Here is a 26551-nt window from a genome sequence, read left to right as displayed (position 1 = left end):
TTACAGTACCATTTACTATATTCCTCACACTGTACCTTTTATCCCCACGTCTTATTCCATAATCTGGAAGCTTGTATCTCTCACTCCCTTTCACCCCTTTCACTCCTCTTGCCCTCCCCCTACTCCTGCCCTCTCTGGCAACCATCAGTTTGTGCATTTGTGGATCTGTTTCTGCTTTTTGTTTGTTTACTCATTTGTTTTGTTTTTTAAATTCCACACATAAGTGAAACCACATGGTATTTGTCTCTCTCCATTTGACTTATTTCACTTAGTAGAATACCCTCTAGGTCGATCCATGTTGTCACAAATGGCAAGATCTCATCCTTTTTTATGGCTGCTTAATATTCCACTGTATGCATATATATATATATATATATATATATATATATATATATATACACACATCACCCTTCTGTATCTTGGCTATTGCAAATTATGCTGCAATAAATATAAGAGTGCATATATCTTTTCAAATCAGTGTTTTTGTTTTCTTGGGGTGAATACCTAGTAGTGGAATTATTGGATCATATGATATTTCCATTTTTAATTTTTTGAGGAACCTCCATACTGTTTTCTACAGTGGCTATACAAATTTACATTCTCACCAATAGTGCACAAGGGTTTGTTTTTGTCCATATCCTTGCCAACAACATTCTTTAAGTTTTAGTACTTTATCTGTTAAGCAGTAATTTATTGCTGGCAAGAAACAGAAGCACGAGCCAGCTCTTTGACATGAGAACACATCAGCTCCGGTTTGAGCACATCGGGGCATAAAACTCATGGCAGAGTTATGAGAATCAATCTGAACCATATAAGCAATGTGAGAGTCAGCCAATGAACATATATTTTAAGTCCCTAAAACTTACTAAGGAAAGAGTGTTTGCAGATTCAGAAATGGGATGATTTAGAGGAGAGACTTAGTAATACATGCTGTTAAGAAGAATATGGGGAGGGGGATATATAACATGGACCCAAACCAGCAAATCACGTGTGTTCCCATGAGGAGAAGGAACATGGACTGGCAAAGTTTTCCTTGACCCAATCCCCGTCATTCCCTTAAATGGAACAGCCCTCCTGTTCCCTTTCCCGAAATTTCCCAAATTCAAGAAAATTGGAAAAGAAAATTCAAAAGAATTGGAAAATTCCTGAGAATTAGAGCCTGGATAATTGGTGAACAGACTTTTGTTGAAGCTTAACCTGTGTGATAAACATTGATTATACCCCACAAATATTTGCTGAAAAAATCCTTATGAATTACAGTCACAAAAAATATCTAAATAGTAGCATGCCAAACCCCTTTTATTAATTCTGGCAAATGCAATGTAGTATCCAAAAAAAGAATTCTAAGCAATTATATGAAGCAGGTTCTCTCAATTAAGTATCTGGGGCCCCATTTTGCAGCTAATTTATCCTGGAAAGCTCATCAGAACACAGTCTGTTCAAAATAAAATCTGTTTAGGAAGGATTTATAAGGTTTTTCTATGATAGTGGTAGGTTATTTGGTTCTCCTGAACTCAAAAGCACCCCATTGATAGTTCATTAATCGTCCTTTATGGGCCAGAACCCTAAGGCTTCTATTAAATACTTGTTCATACATCTGAACATATGCACAGCTTTTTGTTTGTTTGTTTGTTTGCATTTGTTTTGAGAAAGATCCTGGCTGAGCTTCAAGGTGCTCTCACAGCCAAGTGCCATTCTAACGGAAGTGCAAGTCAGGCTCTTTCACTCTCACATATTCCACTCTCCGTTACATGCTCAGCTATCTTATTTGAATACGAGATTTTCCAGATCATTAATGGAGAATCCCTAACCTTCGGGTGTCTACTAGATATGTCTTCCATGTATCTCCTGTCAGTTGAAAACAATGATATTCATAAGCAGTGGTGTAGGGTTCCATTCACCACATACTCAAGATCCTCTGAGCTTAACCTGGGGTAAACCAGACCACCAAAAAATTGTAGATCTACACTACATCAGTCCTCTTCTTCCCCACCCCAGAAGGCTATCTTCATAGAATTATAAATTAATAATCTTGCATTGGGAAGAGTCACGTGGGTTAATTTTGCAAAATTGTTATTCAAGACATTTAGCCCAATGAACTTTATTTAGGGAACAAATTCTTCTGGAATTCCTAGTTAAGGAAAAGTTAGTCACTCTTACTAAAATGGTATACTTATTTCTACCGAACAATTCCTACTCCCTTCACTTCCTTGCTGCTAAGACAGTCAGAAGTAAGTGCTGGGCTTAATTTGTTTCTCAGGTATAAAAATTGTACTTATTTTTTTAAAGATTTTATTTTTTTCTTTTTTTTCTTTTTTTTTTCAACGTTTATTTATTTTTGGGACAGAGAGAGACAGAGCATGAATGGGGAAGGGGCAGAGAGAGAGGGAGACACAGAATCGGAAACAGGCTCCAGGCTCTGAGCCATCAGCCCAGAGCCTGACGCGGGGCTCGAACTCACGGACCGCGAGATCGTGACCTGGCTGAAGTCGGACGCTTAACCGACTGCGCCACCCAGGCGCCCCTAAAGATTTTATTTTTTAAAGTAATCTCTACACCCAACGTGGGGCTCGAACTCATAACCCTGAGATCAAGGATCGCATCCTCCACTGACTGAGCCAGCTAGGAGTCCCTTTACTAATGTTTTTGTACCCTGTATTTTTTATCAGCTAGCTTTTCTCTTTTAATCTGTGTTTAAAATCTGGGGTCACAGCAATTGCATTACTAGGAACTTATCCAAAGGATACAAAAATGCTGATCTGAAGGGGCACATGCACCCCAATGTTTATAGTAGTGCTACCAACAAAAGCCAAATTATGGAAAGAGCCCAAATGTCCATCAATTGATGAATGGATTAAGATAATGTGGTATATATATATATACAATGCAATACTACTCAGCAATGAAAAAGAATGAAATCTTGCCATTTGCAACAATGTGGATGGAACTGGAGGGTATTATGCTAAGTGAAACAAATCAGAGAAAGACAGATATCATGATTTCCCTCATATGTAGAATTTGGGAAACTTAACAGATGATCAGGGGAAGGGAAGGAAAAATAAGATAAAAACAGAGAGGGAGGCAAACCATAAGAGACTCTTAAATACAGAGAACAAACTGAGGGTTGATGGGGGTGCGAGGGTGTGAGGTGGGGTAAATGGGTGATGGGCATTAAGGAGGGTACTTGTTGGGGTGAGCACTGGGTGATATATGTAAGTGGTGAATCGCTGGGTTCTTCTCCTGAAGCCAAGACTACACCATACATTAACTAACTTGAGAATAAAAAAACTTTTTTAATAAAACTCCAAAATTAATTAATTAATTAGTAATAAAATCTGGGGTCAAATACATCTGTGCTTTTTATTGTAAGATTTTTTTTTTCTTAGAGACAGAGAATGAGCATTCTAGTTGGAGGGGGAGAGAATTTCAAGCCCAAAACAGGGTCTGACATGGGGCTTGATCCCACAACCCTGGGATCATGACATGAGCTCAAACCAAGAGTTGGATGCTCAACTAATTGAGCCACCCAGGTGCCCTAATGTAAGATATCTGAATGTAGTATCATACATGGTATTTATTGTTAATTTATGCGCCAATCCTATGACACGGAATGTAAGAAGGGTACAATGTGTTTGTGTTCTGGGCTTCAGCAAGGATATATTAAATGGGAATTTTGAAGAAGAAAACATTGTTCTTATCCTTCAAGATGTTATGGCCTGACTGAAGTCTTGAAACTTTCATGTACCAAACAATGAAATCAAGAGCACATGATTAAGTGCCAGAGCATTTAGAGAAAGACCTAAGAACTGAGAGAAGAGAAGGTGCTAGAATAGCCACAAGTCTATAAGGAGGACAGGAAGGGGCCTACCTTTTATTTGAGGAAAGAAAATGATTATTGTTGGAAGAGAAAATAAAAGAGGAAAGATGAAACAGAGACATGAATAATCATTAGGAACTATAACTCTTTGAATAAAATAAGAATTATGAATCCTTGTTGATTAAATAAATTCATATGCAAATAAATAGGGAGAAGAAAAATCTCTTCCTTATAGTAGGCTAACAGTGAATGAATATGAAAGGAAACATGGCATTAGAAAACCATCAACTGTCACTAAAGCCAATGATGCTCTATGTATTTAATAATCCTTTCTGCTCTTTTGTGAACCTCTACAACCTCAAAAAGCCCAGTGACTGACCTCAAGCCATCTCCATGCACCCACGTAAAATAAAAAAATGTTTAAGCAGGGGCGTCTGGGTGGCTCAGTCGGTTAAGCATCCAGCTTTGCCTCAGGTCGTGATATCCCCGTTCATGAGTTCCAGCCCCACGTTGGGCTCTGTTCTGACAGCTCAGAGCCTGGAGCCTGCTTCAAATTCTGTGTCTCCCTCTCTCTCTGTCCCTCCCCTGCTCGCACTCTCTCCCTCTCAAAAATAAATAACCATTAAAAAAAAATTTTTTTTAAGTTTAAGCATACCCACTAAAATACGTGTACATCTTTATTCTCACGTGATATATAAATATGTATTACTATATTAACAGAGATCATAAAACATACAAAGACAACTTGAAATGAATTAAATATTGTAAATAATTTTATTTATTGTGTAGAAAAGCTTTCAAATTTTAAAAATTCGCTTATTTAAGAAAGGTTTTGAGTTTTTAAAATTTATTATATGGAAAAGCTTTTGAAGAGTCAACTTACTTATTAATATTTTAGTAAATCTAGGTGACTAACATGCTTTGTTACTAAAATATATACAGGATGAACCTTGGTAAAACAGCAACTTGAATGCCTAATCCTAGGTTTGTTTTATTTTGAAACTGGTTTGAATGGCTCTGATGGCTGAAGACGCTACCTGTCAATGATACAAAGGTCTACTTTGTAGAGTCTCCTGGGAAAAGGAGACTCTCTGGGCTGTACTCTGTGCATCCTGACACCACTTCCTCCACCCCAATCACCACTCACACAAAGGTTTCTTTTGAAACTTGACTATTAACATTTCATGTTCTCTTGTCTATCAGTTGTTATAAGCTAATTGGAAGGTATTGGGTTTTTTTGTTTGTTTTGTTTTGTTTTGTTTTGTTTTGTTTTGTTTTGTTGAGAAAGAGAGAGAGCACACAAGCAGGGGAGAGAGGCAGAGGAAGAGAGAGAGAATCTCACGCAGGTTCCATGCTCAGCACGTGCCCTCAATCCCACAGCCCTGGGATCATACTGAGCAGAAACCAGGAACCGTTCAACACACTGAGCCACCCAGGTGCCCCCACGTTTTTATATTTTAAATAAATGGGTACAGGGGCGCCTGGGTGGCGCAGTCGGTTAAGTGTCCGACTTCAGCCAGGTCACGATCTCGCGGTCCGTGAGTTCGAGCCCCGCGTCAGGCTCTGGGCTGATGGCTCAGAGCCTGGAGCCTGTTTCCGATTCTGTGTCTCCCTCTCTCTCTGATCCTCCCCCGTTCATGCTCTGTCTCTCTCTGTCCCAAAAATAAATAAACGTTGAAAATAAATAAATAAATAAATAAATAAATAAATGGGTACAAACCCCACTTAAACTCACCATTTGGGAAAATTTTAGATACATTAAAAAATTTATCTCTTATATATATGAGAGTTTTTCTACATGATGCATATCATTTTGACCAGAAAATCTATTGATGATACCAACACTTCCAAATATTCCTTTTCAAAATGTACCCTTTCCAACAGGACTATTTTGCAAAAAGCAGTCATATCTCACCTATACCATCAGCTTTACTTTGAAAGCATAGATTGCATTTATTTTCTTGTATGTGTCTGCTATGTGGTATTTTTTATATGTATCTCCTAATGACTGGTAGCCATCTGAATCACTATAAAGGTCACCAAATTTAAAACACTGGCCTTTTTGTAAAAGAAAAACTTTGTCTCACTAACCCTTTTAATTACTGCATGAGATAAACAACAAACCTCCATGGAGCACAACACCTTCCAGTTCATTCCCTCTTCCTTTCATCACGAATTCTATTCTTTAAAGCCCTGTCTCTATAAAATGCATAGGAACGATGATGTCCTATAGCACGTGATCTGCAGTATGTCACGGTAGACGAAAGACAACAGAAAGTACGAGGCTGCCTCTGTCGTGGTGTGCCAACCTTTCTTTTAGTCAGCCTTGAAATCATACCCAGTATGTCACCTGCATCAAAGGTAAAGGCTATTTATAAAGACAAGTAAAGCTTCATCCCTTTTTTACATTTGTAGATAAAAGTAAACAGAAAGTTCTAATATTGTCTTCCCACACCCCAAAAAGATCATCCTGCATCTTTAGATCTTCAGTCCTCAGTTCTCCAAAACATTCATGTTGGCACCATCCCCAAGGGCTGCCTCTCCTGGGGACCCCATGCTCCAAAGCTGCCTCTCACTCCATCTTCTCCCCTTTCTGTCCATCCTACATGAAATGCTCTACATTGGTAGTAGTGTTACCTGCTGACAAAGCAGTGTTGTTAAAATATGGCAAAACCTCAGGGTTTTTAGATTTGTGACCCCATTTTTATTTTATTTTATTTTTAATGTTTATTTTTAAGAGAGAGAGAGAGAGAGAGAGAGAGAGCGAGCATGAGCGGGGGAGGGGCAGAGAGAGAGGGAGACACAGAATCCAAAGCAGGCTCCAGGCTCTGAGCTGTCAGCACAGAGCCCTATGCAGGGTTCGAACTCATGAGCTGTGAGATCCTGACTTGAACGGAAGTGGGACGCTTAACCAACTGAGCCACCCAGGTGCCCCTATTTTATTTTAAAGTGTTTATTTATCTTGAGAGAGAGAGGGAAAGAGAGAGCGCATGAGCACAAGAGAAGGAGGGACAGAGAGAGAGGGAGAAAGAATACCAAGCAGGCTCTGCACTGTCAGCACAGAGCCCAACTTGGGGCTCAATCCCACGAACTGTGAGATCATGACCTGAGACTAAATCAAGAGTCGGACGCTTAACCCACTGAGCCACCCAGGCACCCCAGTGTGACTCCATTTTTAATATTCACTTTGCAAGCTGTGCCTTCCTCACTAAGCACTTGATTCCTGCACTTGGCAGATATAAACCTTAAGTACATGTTATACTTCAGTGAGGCTGCCTTGATTTTTGTAGTCTGCTCCTTTAGCTGGCTCCCCAAACTTCTACATTCTCATATCTGCTCCAAATATTTCTATGTTAAAAATTCCCAACGTGTAGAATTTCTTCATGTTGTTCCTCAGAGGTAGGCCTCCCTGACTTGCAAAAGGTCCTGGGACCGACTTCCCAGGGCAACCCTCTTTCCTTTTCCTTTATTCCCAGTGGGACAAATAACCTGGCTTCTGATGCCCAAGTCCATCTTGAACTCGCTCTGCATGAATCTCATTTTGTAAACCATAGCGTAAACCTTGTACACAAAGCAGGAGAATGCCTTTTCCACTCACTCTGATATCTCTCTGGTTGAAGAAGACATATTTGGCACAGTTAACATTTAACCAGAAGCTATCATCTTAAAAACTTTGCCCACTTTTCTCCAAAAAACTTAGGTTAAGAGTATGTTGCTTTTTTTTTTTTTTTCGTTCATGAAATGTCTAAGAAGTAATAATGCAGGGAATCCAGTAATCTATTCTAAAATGTAGGTCACATCAAATCAATGAAATCTAAATGAGCAAATAAGTAATTAAAATATTAAGGTGTATGCCCTGTTTAACAACCCAGAAGTATTAAAAGGGTATAAGCCTCCCTCTCAGGATATCTCCACTTGCCTAAATTTCCCTCTGCCTTACATGCTCTTGGCTGGACAGCCTCACCAGCACCTCATTCCCCTCTGGCTGGTCTCTGCTGAGATGTCACCTCCTCAAGGTAGCCTTCTTGGCTACCTCTCCTCAAGGTAGCCTCCTGACTCCTGCACCCCATCATTCTTCACCCCTCTACCCCAGTTTACTCTTCTTCGAGGCACCGATTACTCTCAGGCATTGTTTTCTGTTTAGCACACCAGAATGTGGCTCCGTGAGGGCAGGGACTTAGCTTTATTCACTGCTGTGTCCCCACCTCTCAGACCAGGGCTGGCCTGACACAACGTAGGCTCTCAGTGAATATTTGTTGAAAGGCTGAGTGACTGTCCACGAAGGAGAAGTGCCAGGAGAACTACAGGAGAGATTCAGGCTTCCTCTTGCGTGATAATGTGAAGCCTGAAGAGAAAGTCTAGTTCGGGGAGGGGAGAAGGGCCCGGAGTTTTGGTGGCTTCCCAGACCCCTCTCTCCAGGTAGGAGGAAGTGAGTTGAGGGACAGGGTGAAACAAGAGACAGTATGGCTGTAAAGGCTCTGAAATTACATTCAGGGAGGACCAGGTGCCTGGACCTCCCTCTCAGACCCAGAAATGAGGGGACTGGAGGGAAAGGAGACAGGGAAGAGGAACTGGGCTTGGTGTGACTTTTCTAGGAGCTTCCATCCAACCATAAGTGTAGTCTGACTCTGAGACCACCAGGACCCAGTGGCCAGGGGGGCTTACGTCTGGGCTGCGGTGTCCCCTGATCTCCGCAGGACACAGGCAGCCCTTTCAGTGCTTAACACCCCCCAAACCTAGAGCAGGCTCTAGATTCTAAAGTCCCCGGAAAGCAGGGTTTCCTCCTGACTTGGCAGAGGAAAACTCACAACAGAAAGGGACGGTGAGGGGCGCCTGGGTGGCGCAGTCGGTTAAGCGTCCGACTTCAGCCAGGTCACGATCTCGCGGTCCGTGAGTTCGAGCCCCGCGTCAGGCTCTGGGCTGATGGCTCAGAGCCTGGAGCCTGTTTCCGATTCTGTGTCTCCCTCTCTCTCTGCCCCTCCCCCATTCATGCTCTGTCTCTCTGTCCCAAAAATAAATAAAAAACGTTGAAAAAAAAATTAAAAAAAAAAATAAAAAAAAACGAAAGGGACGGTGAGCAGTGGCTAACACTGCCCAATTCCTTCTCCAAAAGAAATGTGTACCGACAGTCACAAAAACTTCCTCTCTCTTCCTTAACTGACTTCAGAAATCATTGATACGGCATAATGCTATGAGAGCAGTGTCAGTCACTTCATTCACCTGAGTAACTTTCCATTTAAGCCCAATTATTGTGTAGTGCTGGAACAATTGTTTGTATTATTAAGTCTGCCCAACGGAAGAGGCTGCATGTTAATTTACTACAACACAAAAGCAACATCACATGTTCTCGGCCCTCACAGTTCTCAGCCTCATGACACCAAGCTGTTGTCTCACAGGGCTGCATTAAAATCATAAATGAAACTAAAAAGACCACAAAACCCAGGTGAGGGGAATTTAGTGCAGGTCTCTGGCTATATGTGCCATCATCCAGCTACATCCTTCCAGACAAAAGCCAACATTTGCTAAACATTTACCATGTGTTTAATACCTTTACACATATTAACTCAATCTTCATCACAACCCTGTCAGCGAGGTACTGTTAATATTTCCTTTCTGCACATCAGGAAATGGAAACTGATCAAAAGTCATACGGGTAGAAAATGGCAGAGCCAGGAGTGAATCCAGAAGCTATATGCTCAAGATAAAAATATTATCTATTTTGATCACTAGACTGCAATTGCACTTTCCAACACTATTGAAGGGACACTCACTCTAAAGAGCTCAAAGTGGGGAGTTGTGATGGGAAGAAAGTTGATTGCACTGGTTCACACACTTCAGGGCAGGTGATGGTTTGGAGGGGCTTTTCTTTCTTTCTTTCTATTTTTTTTTTTTGGAAATTTATTGGAAATTTATTGGTTTCCATACAACACCCAGTGCTCATCCCAAAAGGTGTGGAGGGGCTTTTCTTACTGCATGCCAGGTAGATCCAGCAGTGAGCTCTGATTTTTCCAGGAGGACCACATCCTTCATCCCTGCTTTGGCCAGGTGATAAGCCAGACTCACACCAATGCAGCCACCTCCAATTATCACAGTTTCTGCTCTGTCTTTCCATCTTGTTTCTGCAGACAAAGGTGCGTTTTCCTCTCTGGAAGACAATTTTTGTAAATGGTAGTTTTATTAGGCTATGGCAGCTGTACTTTTTCTGACTTGTTTCCTGTTTCTTCTCCTTTTTTCTCTAGTGTCTTAACAGTGCCCGTGAGGGTTGCATAGCGCTGATTTCGTCATTGGGGCATCTAAACCCTGATTGAAGCAACCTGGTTAAAGAAGGAAAGAGGAGGACTTTGAAACCCGTTCCATATAATTCTGGTCCATTGTAGATAACAAATATAGCTAAAGAATTGAACATGACTTCTATTTTTTTTTCCCAAAAGAGTTAAAGAGTAGTTTTTTTTTTCAGTCTACTTGGAGAACACACATAATCATTCTATTCCAAGAAAAACCATTATTATGAACTTTAGCTCCTGTAAGTCTTGGATCATCTCCTCCATCCAATGCTTTCCAGGCTGCGGAGAGCCAGACGGAGTAAAATGTTCTTCTTCGTTTAACTTCCTCACCACGTACAGCCTCCTCTAATTTTATAGTTACTGCTCAGTGGTCTCATATATTTATTTGCGTGACTTTCTACCTAGCAGGATTGTGGGCCTCTCCAGGACACGTTGTAAAAAGCAAGGTGTAAGTAAGGCAAAGAGGAATATATATCTCTATATACCATAGGAAGATATACACCATATATATATATATATATATATATACACACACACACACACACCCCATATATATATAGGTGTGTATATGTATAGGTGTACATATATATATATACCTATATATGTATATAGGTGTGTATATATATATACCTATATACATATATAGGTATATATATATACACCTATATATATATACACACCTATATATATATAGGTGTATATCTTCCTATGTTTGCTTACACATAGACAATCTCTGGAAAAATACAGAAGACACTGTTAACAAGTTGACTGGGAGATGGGGGTAGGAGTAACTTCGCACTGGGAACCCTTTGATACTGTTTCACTTTGTCCACCAGCGCGTGTAAAAGAAAACACGTACATCTAGAAGAAATCCGAACGCCCATTTCTCAGAGGCCCAGGCTCCCCCGACCCGGCAGACTGCCTCAGGCCCTGGCTCCCACCCACCCAGGCAGCAGCCCATCCGCGGACCTCGGCGCCGGCCGGGCCCCCACTCACCCTTGGCGGCCGCAGGCTGAGCGCGGGCGGCCGGGGGAGCCCTGCAGCCGGAGACTCGACAGCAGGAGGCCCCGCTGCGCGCCCGGGCGGAGCATGGCGAGGCCGAGGAGGCCGAGGGCGCGGGCGCGGGAGCCTGCTCCGAGGCCACCGGACACCCTGGGGCAGCGGGGCCGGCGGCTCTGCTGGGGGACCCTCCCTCGGGCGAGGGGCGGGTTCCAGAGCTTGGCGCGCTCTCGCGGACCCGGCGGCCGCACAGCAGCGGCGAGATGGCACCGGCCGGAGGCCCCGGGGCCAAAAAGGTGAGTTTCCGGGAGTCGGCGAGGTACTCAGCGCTCCCGGGCGAGGGGCTCCCGGCGCCTGAGTTGAGACCCCACTTCAACCCTTGAATTAGCTCTGCGGCCCTGGCCGGGCACCTGGAGGGATCTGTGTCTCAGTACACGCGATCGCCACTTGCCCGGGGCGACAATACCGCCTTGGCGTGAGGATTAGATAATTTACTGAGCCCGGACTCGGTGCCCCACACTTCGCGGACTGCGCACAATTATTCCCATTTTTCAGGTGAGGAAACTGAGGCCCAGAAAGGCCACTAGCTCAAGGTCACCCATCTAGTCCAGGGTGGAGCGGGGATTTGAAGTCTAGCTCCCGACACAGGCGCCGCGCTCACATTTTCTGCCCTCAGCCTACCTCAGCTCTTGGGCTCAACTAGCCCCAGAGCTTGGTTCTCTGGCGTTTTGGGAAGGGTAGCAGCCTGGCCCTGCAACTGATGGGCCGGCCTGAAACCAGGGGTGCAAGATGCTCCCAGACCCCCACCGCGGAGTGGGGGCGGGTAGGGAAGTGCGCAGGTTAGTGGGGTAGCGGCGCTCTGCCTAGCCGTTTCAGTAGGACCGGCTACCTGGTTCCTTCTCTAGGCCCCTTTCCCTCTCTGTTCACCAAGTGTCAGCTTTGTCCCCCTACCCCCCAACGTTTCTTGGTGAGGGGAAGGGGTGACAAAACAAAATTAACTTGCATCCATGAACTTGGACGCAGAACATCTCCAGGATCCCTCAAAGCAACCCAGCTGTGCCCTGAAACTCAGAGGGGGGAAGGGAGAAGCTATATAGGCATGTAAGTATGCACCACTGATCTTTTTCTTCTAAAAAGTTAGCAACAATCAAGATGCCCAATGATGGTGCGCTCCCTAAATAAAGGTCCATCCACTTAATAAGTTATTAGGCAGCCAATTAAGAAGCTAAGTATGAGAACAAGCAAACTGCTTTGACAATAGTTAAGTTACAAAAGGAGTTATACTATACAGACCGACCCCAACTGTGTAAATATTTATATATGCAGTGAAAGGAAAGAAATAATAATGGTAATAGTTGCATAAGATGTGGAATATGACTTTAACAATTAAAAAAAAATCTTTGGATATGTTTTATAAAAGTAAAATATGGGCATTGAAGTAAATGAGCTTAATAAAAGATAAAGACATTGTGCTGATTTCTTTCTCTAAATTTTCTGTATTACTGTGTTCACCTTTGGCTCACTTTTTAAAAGGTTTTTAAAATATGCTGTCCCTGTTCAATTTCTTCCCAGCCTCTGCTCTTGCAACGCCAAGATTATCATATGATAATCATGTTAATGTGTACCTGGGAGTTAAAATGTTACTGGGAAGCAGCTAATCTCACCTCTCCTGTCAGCCAACAGGTACATTTTAAGAATTCATTTAGTTGCCACAGGGGACACTTCCAATCGCTTCATTAATCCCCAAGAGCAGTCCTAGTGGCAACTTCAGGCATATTGGATCTCTGGCAGCGTCTGGCCGAGGGTGAATGAAGTTGGTCTACTCATCTGTCTGATCAGAGGTGCCCTGAAGCCATACCTTAAATCCAGAAGTCTAGATACTGACATCTGCAACAAGGAACCATAAATGCCTCTCAGAGCTCACTACCAGATCCAAGGCAGATTCACTGCCAAACTGAAAGGGAGGATGGACTGAAAATATAAATGTACTGCAAATTAATTTACATTGCTCTTTATTTTACAGAGTCCCCTGTCATTCTGGAGCTGTCTTTAGATCAGCTGGTGTAGTAATTAACTAGGGTGGTAGATAGAGCAGTGAAGGAGAGGCTTAAAGGTGCTCTGAATTCAAGTCTTGATAATATAGCTATTTTGCTAATGGCTTTTTAAGAAAACTGGCAAAATTTTAAATTTTGGACAAACATCTAGATAACAGATCAAAATGGCTTAACTTGTTATCGTGAAGATCACAATCAAAATAGGCACTATAATTTTCTTAAAACCCTAGCTAGCTAATTTTCTGTTAAAGAGTGTCATTTTTTTCTCTCTCTCTCTCCTCAGGACTAAACTTGTAGCACATAAGACACAAGTGACAGTTTCAAAAATCTTATCTGTCTGCTGACTCTTGGCATAGTTTGTTAAGAGCCTACTCTTTGTTAGGTGCTGTTTGAGGTGGTAGGGATACAGACAAATGAGATTTGTCACCTGAGCCTCAAGCATTTTAAAGCCAAACAGAGGGGACAGGTAAGTAACCAGATACTATAGCTACAGGTGACAGATGCAGGAATGGAGGGTGTTTGACCTGAAGCAGAACACAAAGGAGGAAGTAATTATAAGTAAGAGTCAGACAGGCAAGGCTTTGGTCTGCAGCAGTGGAATATACAACAGAGTGGGCTGTGGGAGCGAATTGGAGGTCATTTCAATAATCCAGGGACAGTAAGGATGTGGGTACGTATCTAAGAAGTGTTAAATAGATACACTTGGCATAACCCTGAGACAGGTTGAATGTGGTAGGTGAGATACTAACCTGTAACACCTAAACTGTATGCCAGTGTTTTTCCCCTCTAGAATTGTTTGGTGTGTACTATTAAATTTGAATCTTAGCTTGTAATTGAAGTGTTAGATTTCCAAGATGAGATTTTATACAGATGACTATATCTCTGATTTTCTGTTCTGTATTCCTCTGCAGCATTTCTTTATTACATATATTGTGATGATTTTTTGACCCATCAGCCTTCCTCCGGGTGGGCAGACTTTGAGTTTCTTGAGGGCAGGGGCCTTGCCTTGGCTTAGTCCAATGTTTATCCCTCTTGCCTGGAAATGTACCTGGCATGTGGAAAGTTCGCATGAAAATTTAAAGCTGAAGTCTTTTTTTATGTTTCAAAAGAACAACATTAAAAGAGCAAATTGCATATCTTGGAAGGAATAGAGAACTAGGTGAGAATCATAATAAATATTAACATTTCTTCCACATTCAACTAAAATTCATCTTTAGATATAAAATATGGAAAAAATAACCAGAGTCAAAGCAGTGTTTAAGGTTAATATAGCTAACACAGCTTGTATTCCATTTCACTTCCCTCCACACAAAAATGGAGATGCTCTAGATATGGTGGCCTCCCCTGCAACTCTTTCTAATGTACCTTCCTGGGCTGCAGATATGGCTGGTTAGAAGGGGCAGCTGAAGGCATTTCTCTCCCACTCATGCATTGCTGTGTGTCTAGCTGTAGACAGGGCTGAAGTGAACCGGCCTTGTATTTTCAATAAAAGATTGTATCTTCAGCTAATGCAATCTTTACAAGAAGAGTAGGGGTCACCATGGGAGTGTTTGCAGTTTTCCTATAGGATGGTCAGGGAATGCCTCCCTGAAAAGATGACCCTTGACCAAAGCCCTGAAGGAATGTGACGGTGAGCCATGCAGGTATTTGGGGGAGGCAGGTATTTAGGGAGGCACGTTTTAGACAATGGAAACTGTAAGCCCTTGGAGAACTGCTCTGGATACAGCCTTTTATTCAAGTATGGGTGGGCCAAACAGAAAAGTGGGATTAGAAAGAGAGTAGATTAGGAATTTAGGAGATCTGAAGTCCACTTTAGCTTTGTAATCTTTCTTAGCTCTGTGGTCTTGGACAAGTCACTTAGTCTCGTTGAACCTCAGTTTCCTCATTTATAAAATGGGAATAAAAACCATCTGCCCTGCCTAGCTCACAGAGTTGTCGGGAGTACCAAATGAAAACATATATGAACATGCTGGAAAATGTAGGGGCATAGTTATGAAACTTTCTGTCCCTTAGGATTATGTTTAGTGGTTTATGCAAAAAAAAGAAGCTAGTTTTCTCCCCTAACGTGAGGCCTAACAATCCATGGCTGCTGCAGCTACGCAAAGATGCCGTTAAAACCCTGCGGCTGTGAGTGACAGCAACTATTAGTCGGCTCCACCTGCCTTAGTGTGTGACTTTCAATGGCATGGCTGCAGGATGACTGGTATACCTCTAGGGCTTATATTGACATTCTAGTCAGGAAGGAGAAAAAGTGCCACGATGGAAGAGAGTGCCCATCTATATCAGGAAAGCAAAACTTTGCCAGAAATCTTTAACTGGCTTCTGCCCGTGTCTCGTTGGCCAGCTCTATGTAATATACCCACCTCCCCCCAGCGGAAGGGAGCCTGAGAATTTTTTTTTAAGTTTATATATTTATTTTGAGAGAGAGCAAGATAGAGTGTGAGCCAGGGAGGGGCAGAGAGAGATGGAGAGAGAGAATCCCAAACAGGTTCCATGCTGTCATTGCAGAGCCCAATGCAGGGATCAATCCCACAAACTGTGAGATCATGATCTGAGCAGGAACCGAGAGTCAGATGCCTAACCAACTGAGCCACCCAGGCATCCTGAGAATTTTTTTAATAAATTTTCTTTTAATGTTTGTTTATGTTTGAGAGAGAGAGAGAAAGACAGAGAGTAGGAGGGGGCAGAGAGAAAGGGATACACAGGGCTCCAGGCTCTAAGCTGTCAGCACAGAGCTCAATGTAGGACTCAAACCCACAAACTGCGAGATCATGACCTGAGCTGAAGTCAAACACTTAACCGACTGAGCCACTCAGGCGTGCACTGCCCCTCCGCCAGAGAATTTTTTTTAAGTTGAGGACATTGTCTCCCCAAATGAAATAATTAACAAAGAAGAGAAGAGGAAATACATACTAATTAGGCAACTATCAGTGTCTGCCACAAACATGTTGAGAAAACAGTATATCGCAGAATCAGCACTTTCACTATAATTTGACTCAGTGTAAACATTATTTGAGAAAAAACAGTCACAGCACTTTGCACAACACAAGTACCTGGAATTTCCAGGAAATATAGTATACTCAGTCTTTCTAGAATATTGTTAGACATTGAGGATTTTGACAGAACTGGATCTATAAGAACATAGGACCACATTTCCTAAAATTGGAAACTGCTTTAAGGGGGGGGAAAAAAAAAGAGGCATCTTGGGTGATTTTTCTTTCTTTTCTTCAGGGTATTTTGGAACGTCTGGAGAATGGGGAGGTTGTGGTTGGAGATGGCAGCTTTCTCCTAACTCTGGAGAAGAGGGGCTACATGAAGGCGGGGCTCTGGACTCCAGAAGCGGTGGTGGAATATCCCAATGCAGGTCAGTGCCAGCAGCCCTGACGGCGTTTATCTGGGTGACAATTTGCTTAAATCTGACTGAGAGAATATAAAGGAATAATTCTCAGTGTTTTCTAAGGACTGTTTCCTTTGCCAGAATCACCAAGATGTAGACGGTGACAGTATGTGGCTGAAGCACGTAGAATAAAATGTCCTCTCCCTCCCCCCCGCCCACCACCACACGCTTGCATCTTCATATATAGGAGGCGTTAAATTATACACCTTAATATTTGTTCCATGAATATTCACCTTGTGGATAGTCAAGAGTTTCCTGAACCTAATGTGTTATGGCTTCACGTTAATCCTTCTGGCTAATTTGCTTATTATACTAGAACCGTGTTTGGTAAAGATGATTAATGGTAACCACCAGATTAACAGAGCATAGAGAGTAGACATTTGGGGTTTGCTGGGGGAGAGGGGTGTGAAGAAATAAACAGTTTCACCTCATCCCCTTAGCTAGAAAAAAAAAACCAAAAAACAATAAGAGTTGGAGGCAGAAACTGGGATGGGATTGGTGAGTAACATCCACTGCAGCTTTAATTCTGCTTTTACTCTTTATTGAGAGCAAGGTCCTAAATTAAAGGGGAAGATAGAGTGAAAGAATGAAATGGATACAAACTGGGAATGGAACTTTCAGTTTGCTCTGATTTTATTCATATATGCACGGTGTATCTGAGAAGCCTGGGATCCTGTCCTGGTTCTTCTGCCGACCAGCCGTGTGACCTTGGACAAGTCATTTGACTTTCCCAAGGGTCAGTTTCTTGATCCATGCCACATGAGGGTGTGAGATGGGCTAGTTGTCAGGACTTGTGAGTTAACCGGTGTGAAGGGTCCCACGTGTCCTAAGTCCCTGATGGCATTTGCATTGTTTCATCCAACACCCAGAGTTATGTGGTGGGACCAGGTTTTATTTCTCTGGTGCTTAGCATGAAGTTTTCATCTGGCCCAAGGAAAACTTGTTCTTCATTTTATTTATTTTTTTTTAAGTTTATTTATTTTGAGAAAGAGAGAGCACGTGGTGCAAGCACATGCAAGCAGGGGAGGGGCAAAGAGAGAGGGAGAAACAGAGTCCCAAGTGGGCTTCATGCTGTCAGCACAGAGCCCGACGAGGGGCTTGATCTCACGAACCTGGGGTTATGACCTGAGTCAAAATCAAGAGTCAAACACAACCAAATGAGCCACCCAGGTGCCCCTGTTCTTCATTTTAGAAGATTCTTCTGCTAAACCAGAAAGTGTTGAAATAACAAGGATGAAGAGAGAGAAGGAAAGGGTGTTCTGATAGGCCAACAAAAGCTCTCTGATGGCACCTTAGCAGCTGCTTGCTGTTGAATCAGTTTGATGCGGGCACAACCCACATACACTCTGTCCAATTTGAGAATTTCCTCATCCTTTTTTGAGGGCTCCCAGTGCTGACTATAAGTAGACCAGCCACATCCCTCACAACACAGGGAAATAGATAAACCCTCTCTAGACCAAAAGATCGAGGGGGCAGTTGGCCAACCAGGCCTTAATCTCTGCCTGCGACTGCACCAGGCTGTTGAGGCCCATCGACAGGGCAACATGAGGCTACTCCAAATAGCCCCAGTTTGGTATTGACTCTGCCTTGTTCTGTCCTTGAATTCTACTGACCGTAATCTGCAATTTTTTTATAAGTACAAGGTTTGAAATGTGTCTGATTAAAAGAGATGTGAGTGGGTAAGCTACTTTTGCTATAAATGAAAGCTCCTATGGTTTTTATCTTCTTAATTTTAATTCAAAATCTACCTTGTAGTTCGTCAACTTCACATGGAATTCTTGAGAGCAGGATCAAATGTCATGCAGACTTTCACCTTTTCTGCCAGTGAGGACAATATGGAGAGCAAGGTAATTTTGGTGTGGGGGCAGGTGTGAAGGGAGGGAGGAGGAAAGTGTCAGGGATCATCTGTAATAAAAGTAACCTCTTGGGGAGCCTGGGTGGCTCAGTCGGTTGGGTGTCCGACTTCAGCTCAGGTCATGATCTCGCGGTCCGTGGGTTTGTGCCCCGCATCGGGCTCTGTGCTGATGGCTCGGAGCCTGGAGCCTGTTTCAGATTCTGTGTCTCCCTCTTTCTCTGACCCTCCCCTGTTCATGCTCTCTCTCTCTCTCTGTCTCAAAAATAAATAAACGTTAAAAAAAAAAAAAAAGTAACCTCTTGACGGGAAGCTATGGAATTGACCTGATGTGTTACTATACTTTGCTACAAACTCCACACAAAATGTCTATTAAAGAATTAATTATTATGTAAATGAATATATACTAAATAAATGAGCTTTTTTTTCTGCCTCTTTAGCTGGAGTATGTGGGGAGGATAGGACTGGGAAGGAATTGGCCATTGGAAGGACATGGTCATCCTGTGCTGTTATTTTATAGATGCCTTTTTCCCTTATTTCACTGTCTTCTCTTCTGACTTGTCCATCTGGAGACAGGGTGGTCCTTGGGAATATGGCACTGGCCTAGGAATGAGAAGAATTGGGTTTGATACTCAACTTTGCCATCTGTTGGGTGTGTGACGTTTTGCAAGACACTTGACTGCAGGGAGCATTGGTTTTCTCTCTGCAAATAGAGATAATTTATGCTTAAATGCATGGGGTTGATGAGAAAAGTAGATGAGGAGAAGAATGTGGAAGTATTGTGAGATATTCCATACGTGAAAAGTGTTAATACTTGCAAATGTTCATGCCCATGTATTCAACCAACCAGCATTTCTTGAGTACCTGCTATAGTCCAATCTCTATGCTTGAAACAAAGATGAAAGAAAGCCACAGACCGGATTCCTAAGTGGCTCACAGTCAAGTGAGGGAGGCAAACAAACATTTACTAAGATCCAGTGTGGCAAGTCCAGTCATGGAACTATAAGCTCACTGGTAGTAGAGGAGAAGGTACCCAACTCTGCTGGTCTTCCCAACTTGCAGTTTACCCCATACCTTGAACTCGTCTTACTTGCTCATTGCCCCTTTGGTTATTTGTAATATTTTACCTCTAAAACGCCAGGCTCACCATCTGAACTCTTGCTCTCCAGCTTCAGTGGGAAGATGTGAACGCCGCTGCCTGTGACCTTGCCAGGGAAGTGGCTGGAAAAGGTGACGCTTTGGTGGCAGGAGGGATCTGCCAGACATCGGCGTACACACACCACAAGGGTGAAGCTAGAGTCAAACAACTCTTTCAACGCCAGCTAGATGTTTTTGCCAGGAAAAATGTGGACTTCTTGATTGCCGAGGTAAGGCTTGTGTTTTAGGGAAACACTATTTTGACAAATACAACTGCATAGTCTTCAGCTTTCAGGAGGGTATTGGATTGCTTTGTGCCCTCGTTTCCTCAGGGTACAGGGTCAAAGGTTTGTTTAAATGCACTGTAATCAAGGCAAACATCCTCTCAATTGTGTGCTAGGTTCTGTGTGAAGCCAAAGGGCAGACCCAGGACAGGCCTACCTATAGCCTTCGTGTTCTTTTGGGTGGTTGTAGCAGCTGACTCACAGGGGACCGTGCAATGTTGGGTGAGAAGGGGACGGTGATTCAGGAAGCAGTCTCTCCTGCGGGAGGGGCAGGGCAGGAAGGGGCTGTGTGCATGAGCTAGAGGCTGTGAGAGCAAAGCTTAGGAGGTAGATGGTTGCTCGGGCTCATGCAGGCCCCACTAACAATACTCAGTACCAAGTAGTTTCGTTGCCCTCCTCTGTTCATGCTGTGCTTACCCCAATCCCTCGGCTTTCCCTCAAGCTATGATATGTGAGTGATATTTTGAAGAAAAAAATCAATAAGAATTGAACATTGATTGGACATGAAGGCCCAGAACATTCTCTTCCTTCCACTTCCAAAAATTAAAAAGCCCTCATTCCCGGGGCACCTGGATGGCTCAGCTGGTTGAGCGTCTGACTTCGGCTCAGGTCATGGTCTCAAAGTTCATGAGTTCGAGCCCCACATTGGGCTCACTGCTGTCCGCACAGAGCCCACTTTGGATCCCCTCTCTCTGCCCCTGCCTGGCTTGGACTCTCTCTCTCTCTCAAAAATAAATAAACATTTAAAAAAAAAAAAAAAGCCCTCATTCCCCATTTCCCACCTTTGTTACCGTGTAAGGTCAAGCTCTCAACCCAAATCTCTACCCTCAACAAGGACAATAGCCTCCCAACTGCTATTTCCCTAACCACTCTCTGAACCTATTGAAGACCTTGCTTGGTCAACCTTCCTAAGGCTCAGGGCCAGCCAAGCCTGACAGACACACCTGGCAAGAATCATCTGCAGAGACGGTCACAAACCCCACCTGATAGGTTCTCCAGATGGATGAGGACACCAGTTTGTTTTGCAAGAACCTCTCTGTGGACTCCCTCTGCCATTCCCCACACACTGATTCTGCAGAATCTAAGTCAAGAAGGAAGAAGACAGGGAGATTTTTGCTGACTTTTCTTCACTTACTTAAGGTCAGCTTTTCAGTGATGGCCCTTAAAGACATTCCTGGGAAGCACCCCTGCAAATGGCCTGGGTTTACCAGACAAGGTGTCTTGTCCACCCTCGGCAAAGAAACTCGGTAGCTATTCCTCCCTGCCCTGTGCCTCAGCGTTCTCACCGGGCAGAAATCATCATATTTCTCCCTACTTCATGGAGCACTTATGAACGTCTAACTAGAAGTGAATATAAAATCACTTTGAAGTATTAAGCATAATACACTACTCATAATTTTTTTTGGAGATTACCCCAATTCCATAAAAGAGTTTATTAATAAAATTCCTTCAAAATTATGAATTTAAATACTCAATTACTTTAAAAACCTTTGTGGTTTTTGCTTCTGTTTTTTTCCTAACAGTCATCATCTTGCTGAATCAATGATCCCCGAATGAAAATCTATATATTATTGTTAAAGGAATTAAAATGTGTACTTTAGAAAAGCATTCTTTAGGGGTGCCTGGGTGGCTCAGTTGGTTGAGTGTCCAACTCTTGATTTTGGCTCAGGTCACGATCCCAGGGTCATGGGATCGAGTGACGTGTTGGACTCTGTGTTGAGAGCAGAGCCTGCTTAGGATTCTCTCTCCCTCCCTCTCTCCTCTCTCTCTCTCTCTGTTTCTCCCCTGCTCGCACGAGCTCTCTCTCTCTCTCTCCCTCAAAATAAATAAATAAACTTAAAAAAAAAAAAACGTATTCTTTAGTCTGCTAAATACCTGTTCCTAGCAAGTTTTACCACATATATTTATTTATTTTTATAACTATTTGGCAACACTTGCATTCCACCTTTCAAAATCTGCTTTACACTTGGACCAATAGAAATGGTGAAATTTTTCTTAGTATTTTGAGCATGCTGAATAAGCCATGTGGGCTGTGGAAGTGTTAAAAGCGTTGGGTAAACCTGTGGCAGCTACCATGTGCATAGGCCCAGACGGAGACATGCATGGCGTATCACCTGGAGAATGTGCCATTAAGCTGGTGAAGGCAGGTAATCTGGATGCATCGTGTGATTAGCAGTTCAGCTATTGTTTATAAAATTTAACAAAGGTTGCTTAATATTGTGAGAGCCGTTCATTGCTAACAGAATTAACTGGAATTGGTTTCCTTATTTGTAAAACTTGGGCGGTGGAGAAGGATAGCTAATTTCTAAGGCAATTTCCAACTACTAAAAAATAAAATAAATAAAATATATAAGTCCTTTATTTCTTTGCCTAGGGGCTGCGATTGTGGGCGTGAACTGCCGATTTGGACCCAGCACCAGCTTGAAGACGATGAAACTCATGAAGGCGGGCCTACCGGCTGCAGGGTCGAAGGCGCATCTGATGGTGCAGTCCCTAGGCTTCCATACACCGGACTGTGGCAAAGGAGGGTTTGTGGATCTCCCAGAATATCCCTTTGGTAAGCCCAGCCACATATTAGAGGTCCTTGTGTTTTCTTGTGCTGACAACATGGAAACGGCCATAATAAATAGCTATGGTACGGTCTTACAAATAGAGACCGCATGAGACAAAAACGTTCAATGTTAATGAAAAATGAGCAGATTCTAGAGTTCGTGATTTTCTAATTGTAAAAAATGCCCATCAGAGCACCTGTGATTTGAATACAAGGACAGTAACAGCAATGCTGTGATGGTTGTGTTGCAGGACTGGAGCCCAGAGCTGCAACCAGATGGGATATTCAGAAATATGCCAGAGAGGCCTACAAACTCGGGGTCAGGTACATTGGCGGGTGCTGTGGATTTGAACCCTACCACATCAGGGCGATTGCAGAGGAGCTGGCCCCAGAAAGGGGCTTTTGGCCTCCTGCTTCTGACAAATATGGGAGTTGGGGAAGCAGTCTCAATATGCACACCAAGCCCTGGATTAGAGCCAGGTAGGAATTTTCTAATTGACATTACTATTTTGCTCGAATCTCATTTTATTTATTGTTAGAAACACTATGCATGCAGTAAAAAATGAAAAAATATACAAGTATATAAAATTAAAACTAGAGGCTCCTGGGTGGCTCAGTCAGTTGAGCATCTGACTTCGGCTCAGGTCATGATCTCACAGGTTTGTGACTTTGTGCCCCATGTTGGGCTCTCTGCTGTCAGCATGGAGTCTGCTTCAGATCCTCTGTCTCCCTCCCTTCTGTTTTGAAATCTTATACCTTATTTCTGGTTTAGCAATTTTAAGCTGTAATTACTGCTAACCCTTTAAAAAACTGAGGCATTTAAATCACAAAATATTCCCCTTTTCTTCCTGATCTACTTTTCCCAATTTTGATGTATTACATTTTTATTTCTTCTTTTGGTTACCTTTATAAATTTGAATTTTCTATTTAGCCATCTATTTCTTAATCCATTGCTATAAAGCATTATCTCTTAATTCCACTTTGTAAAACAAGAATTAACTCGGGGCACCTGGGTGGCTCAGTTGGTTGAGCATCCAACTTAGGCTCAGGTCATGATCTCACGGTTTGTGACTTTGAGCCCCGCATCGGGCTCTGTGCTGACAGCTCAGAGCCTGGAGCCTGCTTCAGATTCTATGTCTCTCTTGCTCTTTGCCCCTCCCCAGCTCATGCTCCATCTCTCCCTCTCTCAAAAATAAATAAACATTAAAAAAAATTTTTTTTTAACAATTAACTCTTTCTGCTCCCCTCTACCCTCTCTCCCTCATCTACCACTTGGCTTCTTTAAGGTGTTCCATGACAGTTACATCATTGAGTTCTGCTCGATTGAGTTCTGCTGTAAAGCTGGGTGCCTGGGTGGCTCTGTCGGTTAAGTGTCCAATGTCACTCAGGTCATGATCTCATGGTTCATGAGTTTGAGGCCTGTGCCAAGCTCTGCACTGGCGATGAGGAGCCTGCTTGGGATTCTCTCTCTCTTGCTCTCTCTCTCTGCCCCTTCCCCATTTGCACTCTCTCTATATCTCAAAATAAATAAACTTTTAAAAAAATGTAAATCTAGTAAATAACATTTACACTATTATTGTAATTGTCATACTAAACAAACAGGATTCATGAAATGTAATAATCAGAGTGCAACTTTATTTTTGTCTCCCTCTGTCTCTTTAAACCTGCTCATTGGGTGAATTCTTTTCTCTGTCCCTATTTAAAAATACGGACATGCCCCAGGACTTTGTTGGGCAGTCTTAGGCAATAGAAAGCCCTGCGACCACTTTATTTAGCAAACACAGTCTTAATTCAGTAATTAATGTGTACAGTTCCATGTAAAATCAAAACTTGAAACACATGAAGCTTACATCTCCTCCTGTTTTCCATCGGTTGCCTTCAATAGGCAGGAAACTAGGGACAGTCAGGCTGGTCCTTCTCTTTCTCTCTTAGGCTTTCAATCCTCCTTCCCATCTTGCTAACCATGATTCCTGACCTCTTCAGATTGAAAGGGAGAAGAGAGAGGATGGAAAGGGGACTTAACTCTTCCTCCTTGCCCAGCAGCCTAAAAGGAAGACTGCATTTTCTGGGCCTGGCAGGTCTTCCTGAGCATTGCCATGGTTCCTCACAGCCTTCCCCTGGGATGCCACAGGCATCGCTTTCTCTCACTGCCACTTCCCCCTTCAGATCCTGGCTTTTTCAGCAGGTCACTCCAAATAACACCCTGTTTCAGAGGTCTCATCATCCTTCCTGGTGATTCTAAATACCTCCGGATTTTGAACACCTCCAGGCTGGCTCTCTTTCACTTGGGGGCCAAAACTGACTAGAGGACCTTTCACTCTTCCCTCATGTAAACAAACTATGAGAGTGTGGTCTGATCCCAATTTAATGGCACCCTCTTTGCTCTCAATCAGAGAAGCTGGCCCTTTGGTCTGTGAGCTAGATTGTCCAGGGTAGAGTCAGGTGAGCCATGGGACTGGCTCTTGGCCACCTCCTTTGAAACTTCTGCAGTCTGTCTTATGACCTTGATACCTCATGTCTGCCATATCTTGGTGCTGCCAGTAAGATTTCCAGTCTAATATCCTGATACATTAATGATTTTCTAAATGTTCACTTAGAACTAAGACAAAAGCATGGAACTATGGAGAAAGAGAAATAATTCTGTTTTAAGACACTTGTGGGGCGCCTGGGTGGCTCAGTCGGTTGGGCGGCCGACTTCAGCTCAGGTCATGATCTCACGGTCCGTGAGTTTGAGCCCCGTGTAGGGCTCTTGGCTGACAGCTCAGAGCCTGGAGCCTGTTTCAGACTCTGTGTCTCCCTCTCTCTGCCCCTTCCCCGTTCATGTTCTGTCTCTTTCTGTCTCAAAAATAAATAAACATAAAAAAAAAAATTTTTTTTTAAAGACACTTGAGCCTCTTGTGGGAGAATGTTCCAAGCATCAAGCTCAAATCAATTCCCTTCTGTCATATTTCATTTCATCTATAGTCCACATGTATGCCATATCTTAATTTGTTTCATACTTAGACTGTGACTTTCTTTGTACAACATTTGGTTTTCTAGGAACTTCTAATTAACTTCCTTTGTCATTGTTGAAAGATGAATAACAGGCCTTTACTTTCTCTAAGGTCTTCCAACTTCTAAATTATACTATTTGTTATAAATTGTTACAAATCATGCTTTTTGTCAATGCACTTTGTTATTGAAGACATTTTTCTGAGGACCTCTTGAATGACTGTTGTGTTAGGAATCACTGCATCTCTGACTCTCTCTCGTCTATCTCTATATAATGCCATCCCGTTTCCCTCTTTTAGAAACCAAACTCTCTGCTGTCTCCTCGTCTTTCTTCAGTGCTGTTATGTATTTAACCCATTTTTTATTTCTTTATGCATTTCAGCGGGATTTTTTTTAAATGTTTATTTATTTATTTATTTGAGAGAAAGAGAGTGTGTGTGCACGCGCGAGCAGGGGAGGGGCAGAGAGCAAGGGAGAGAGAGAATCCCAAGAAGGCTCCACGCTGTCAGTGCAGAGCCCAATGCAGGGCTCGATCTCACAAACCATGAGATCATGACCTGAGCCGAAATCCAGAGTTGGCCACTTAACTGACTGAGCCACCCAGGCGCCCCTTCAGTGGGATTTAGAACACTCTTCGTTTTTTACCTGAAACAACATCCCTAACGTAAATTTATTTAGATTGTAAAAGCGGGCAAGAAATCATTTAGCCGAACATTTCTTCTGGGAGATATGGATGCTTATCAGAGAAAATTGATTTTATAGGTATCATACTTAGAACAAAGTAATACAAATATAATTAAAAGATGAGGAGAGCAAACTTTGGCGATGATTAAAATAGTTCAAATAAGTGAGATATGGCTTACTTTAATTATTATCTAGGGATCCTTAAAATTCATTACCAGGTAAAGAGAAAACATTTTTCTGTAGAACAAAGCCAGACATTCCTTGTACCTTGAATTCCCAAACATACTGATGTTCACAACAATTTGTGATTACACCAAAACCCATAGACATCCCAGATTTCTGACATTTTCATCATCCAAAAAATGTCAATATATTCATTGCTTCGTAAATAAAGTGGAAAAAACTGTATAAATATATTTACTACAAAGGTCTGTGACCAGGAACCTTTGTACGCTTCTTTCTTTGTCTAAAAACAAGAACAAACTGGGGCGCCTGGGTGGC

The 26551-nt window shown here is 42.7% G+C and overlaps 2 protein-coding genes across 3 annotated transcripts in view; one reads left to right on the top strand and one right to left on the bottom strand.

Annotated features, from left to right (window-relative positions):
• Positions 1-11315, bottom strand: part of DMGDH (dimethylglycine dehydrogenase) — a 70981-nt gene extending 59666 nt beyond the window's left edge. The window contains exons 1-2 of one of the 2 annotated variants that reach the window (XM_040450000.1): positions 11098-11315; positions 9788-9962 (exon numbers count right to left, since the gene is read on the bottom strand). In XM_040450000.1, the coding sequence (XP_040305934.1) occupies positions 9788-9962; positions 11098-11192 (270 nt within the window). In that variant the 5' untranslated portion in view covers positions 11193-11315. The remainder of the gene's footprint in view (positions 1-9787; positions 9963-11097) is intronic. The other variant, XM_040450009.1, reaches the window with a different exon arrangement.
• The window catches only part of LOC121014033 (S-methylmethionine--homocysteine S-methyltransferase BHMT2-like), a 17667-nt gene continuing 2405 nt past the window's right edge, over positions 11290-26551 (top strand). The window contains 7 exon segments of the mRNA XM_040450023.1: positions 11290-11396; positions 16386-16518; positions 18307-18398; positions 19579-19770; positions 21824-21971; positions 22199-22381; positions 22627-22855. Of these exon segments, the coding sequence (XP_040305957.1) occupies positions 11364-11396; positions 16386-16518; positions 18307-18398; positions 19579-19770; positions 21824-21971; positions 22199-22381; positions 22627-22855 (1010 nt within the window). The 5' untranslated portion in view covers positions 11290-11363.

The sequence above is a fragment of the Herpailurus yagouaroundi genome, unplaced genomic scaffold (genome assembly GCF_014898765.1).
Source record: "Herpailurus yagouaroundi ecotype Mexico unplaced genomic scaffold, PumYag 29, whole genome shotgun sequence".
In the NCBI taxonomy this organism is placed as follows: Eukaryota; Metazoa; Chordata; class Mammalia; order Carnivora; family Felidae; genus Herpailurus; species Herpailurus yagouaroundi.
The sequence above is the reverse complement of the archived record's forward strand: the minus strand, read 5'-3'. Positions and strand labels throughout refer to the sequence as shown.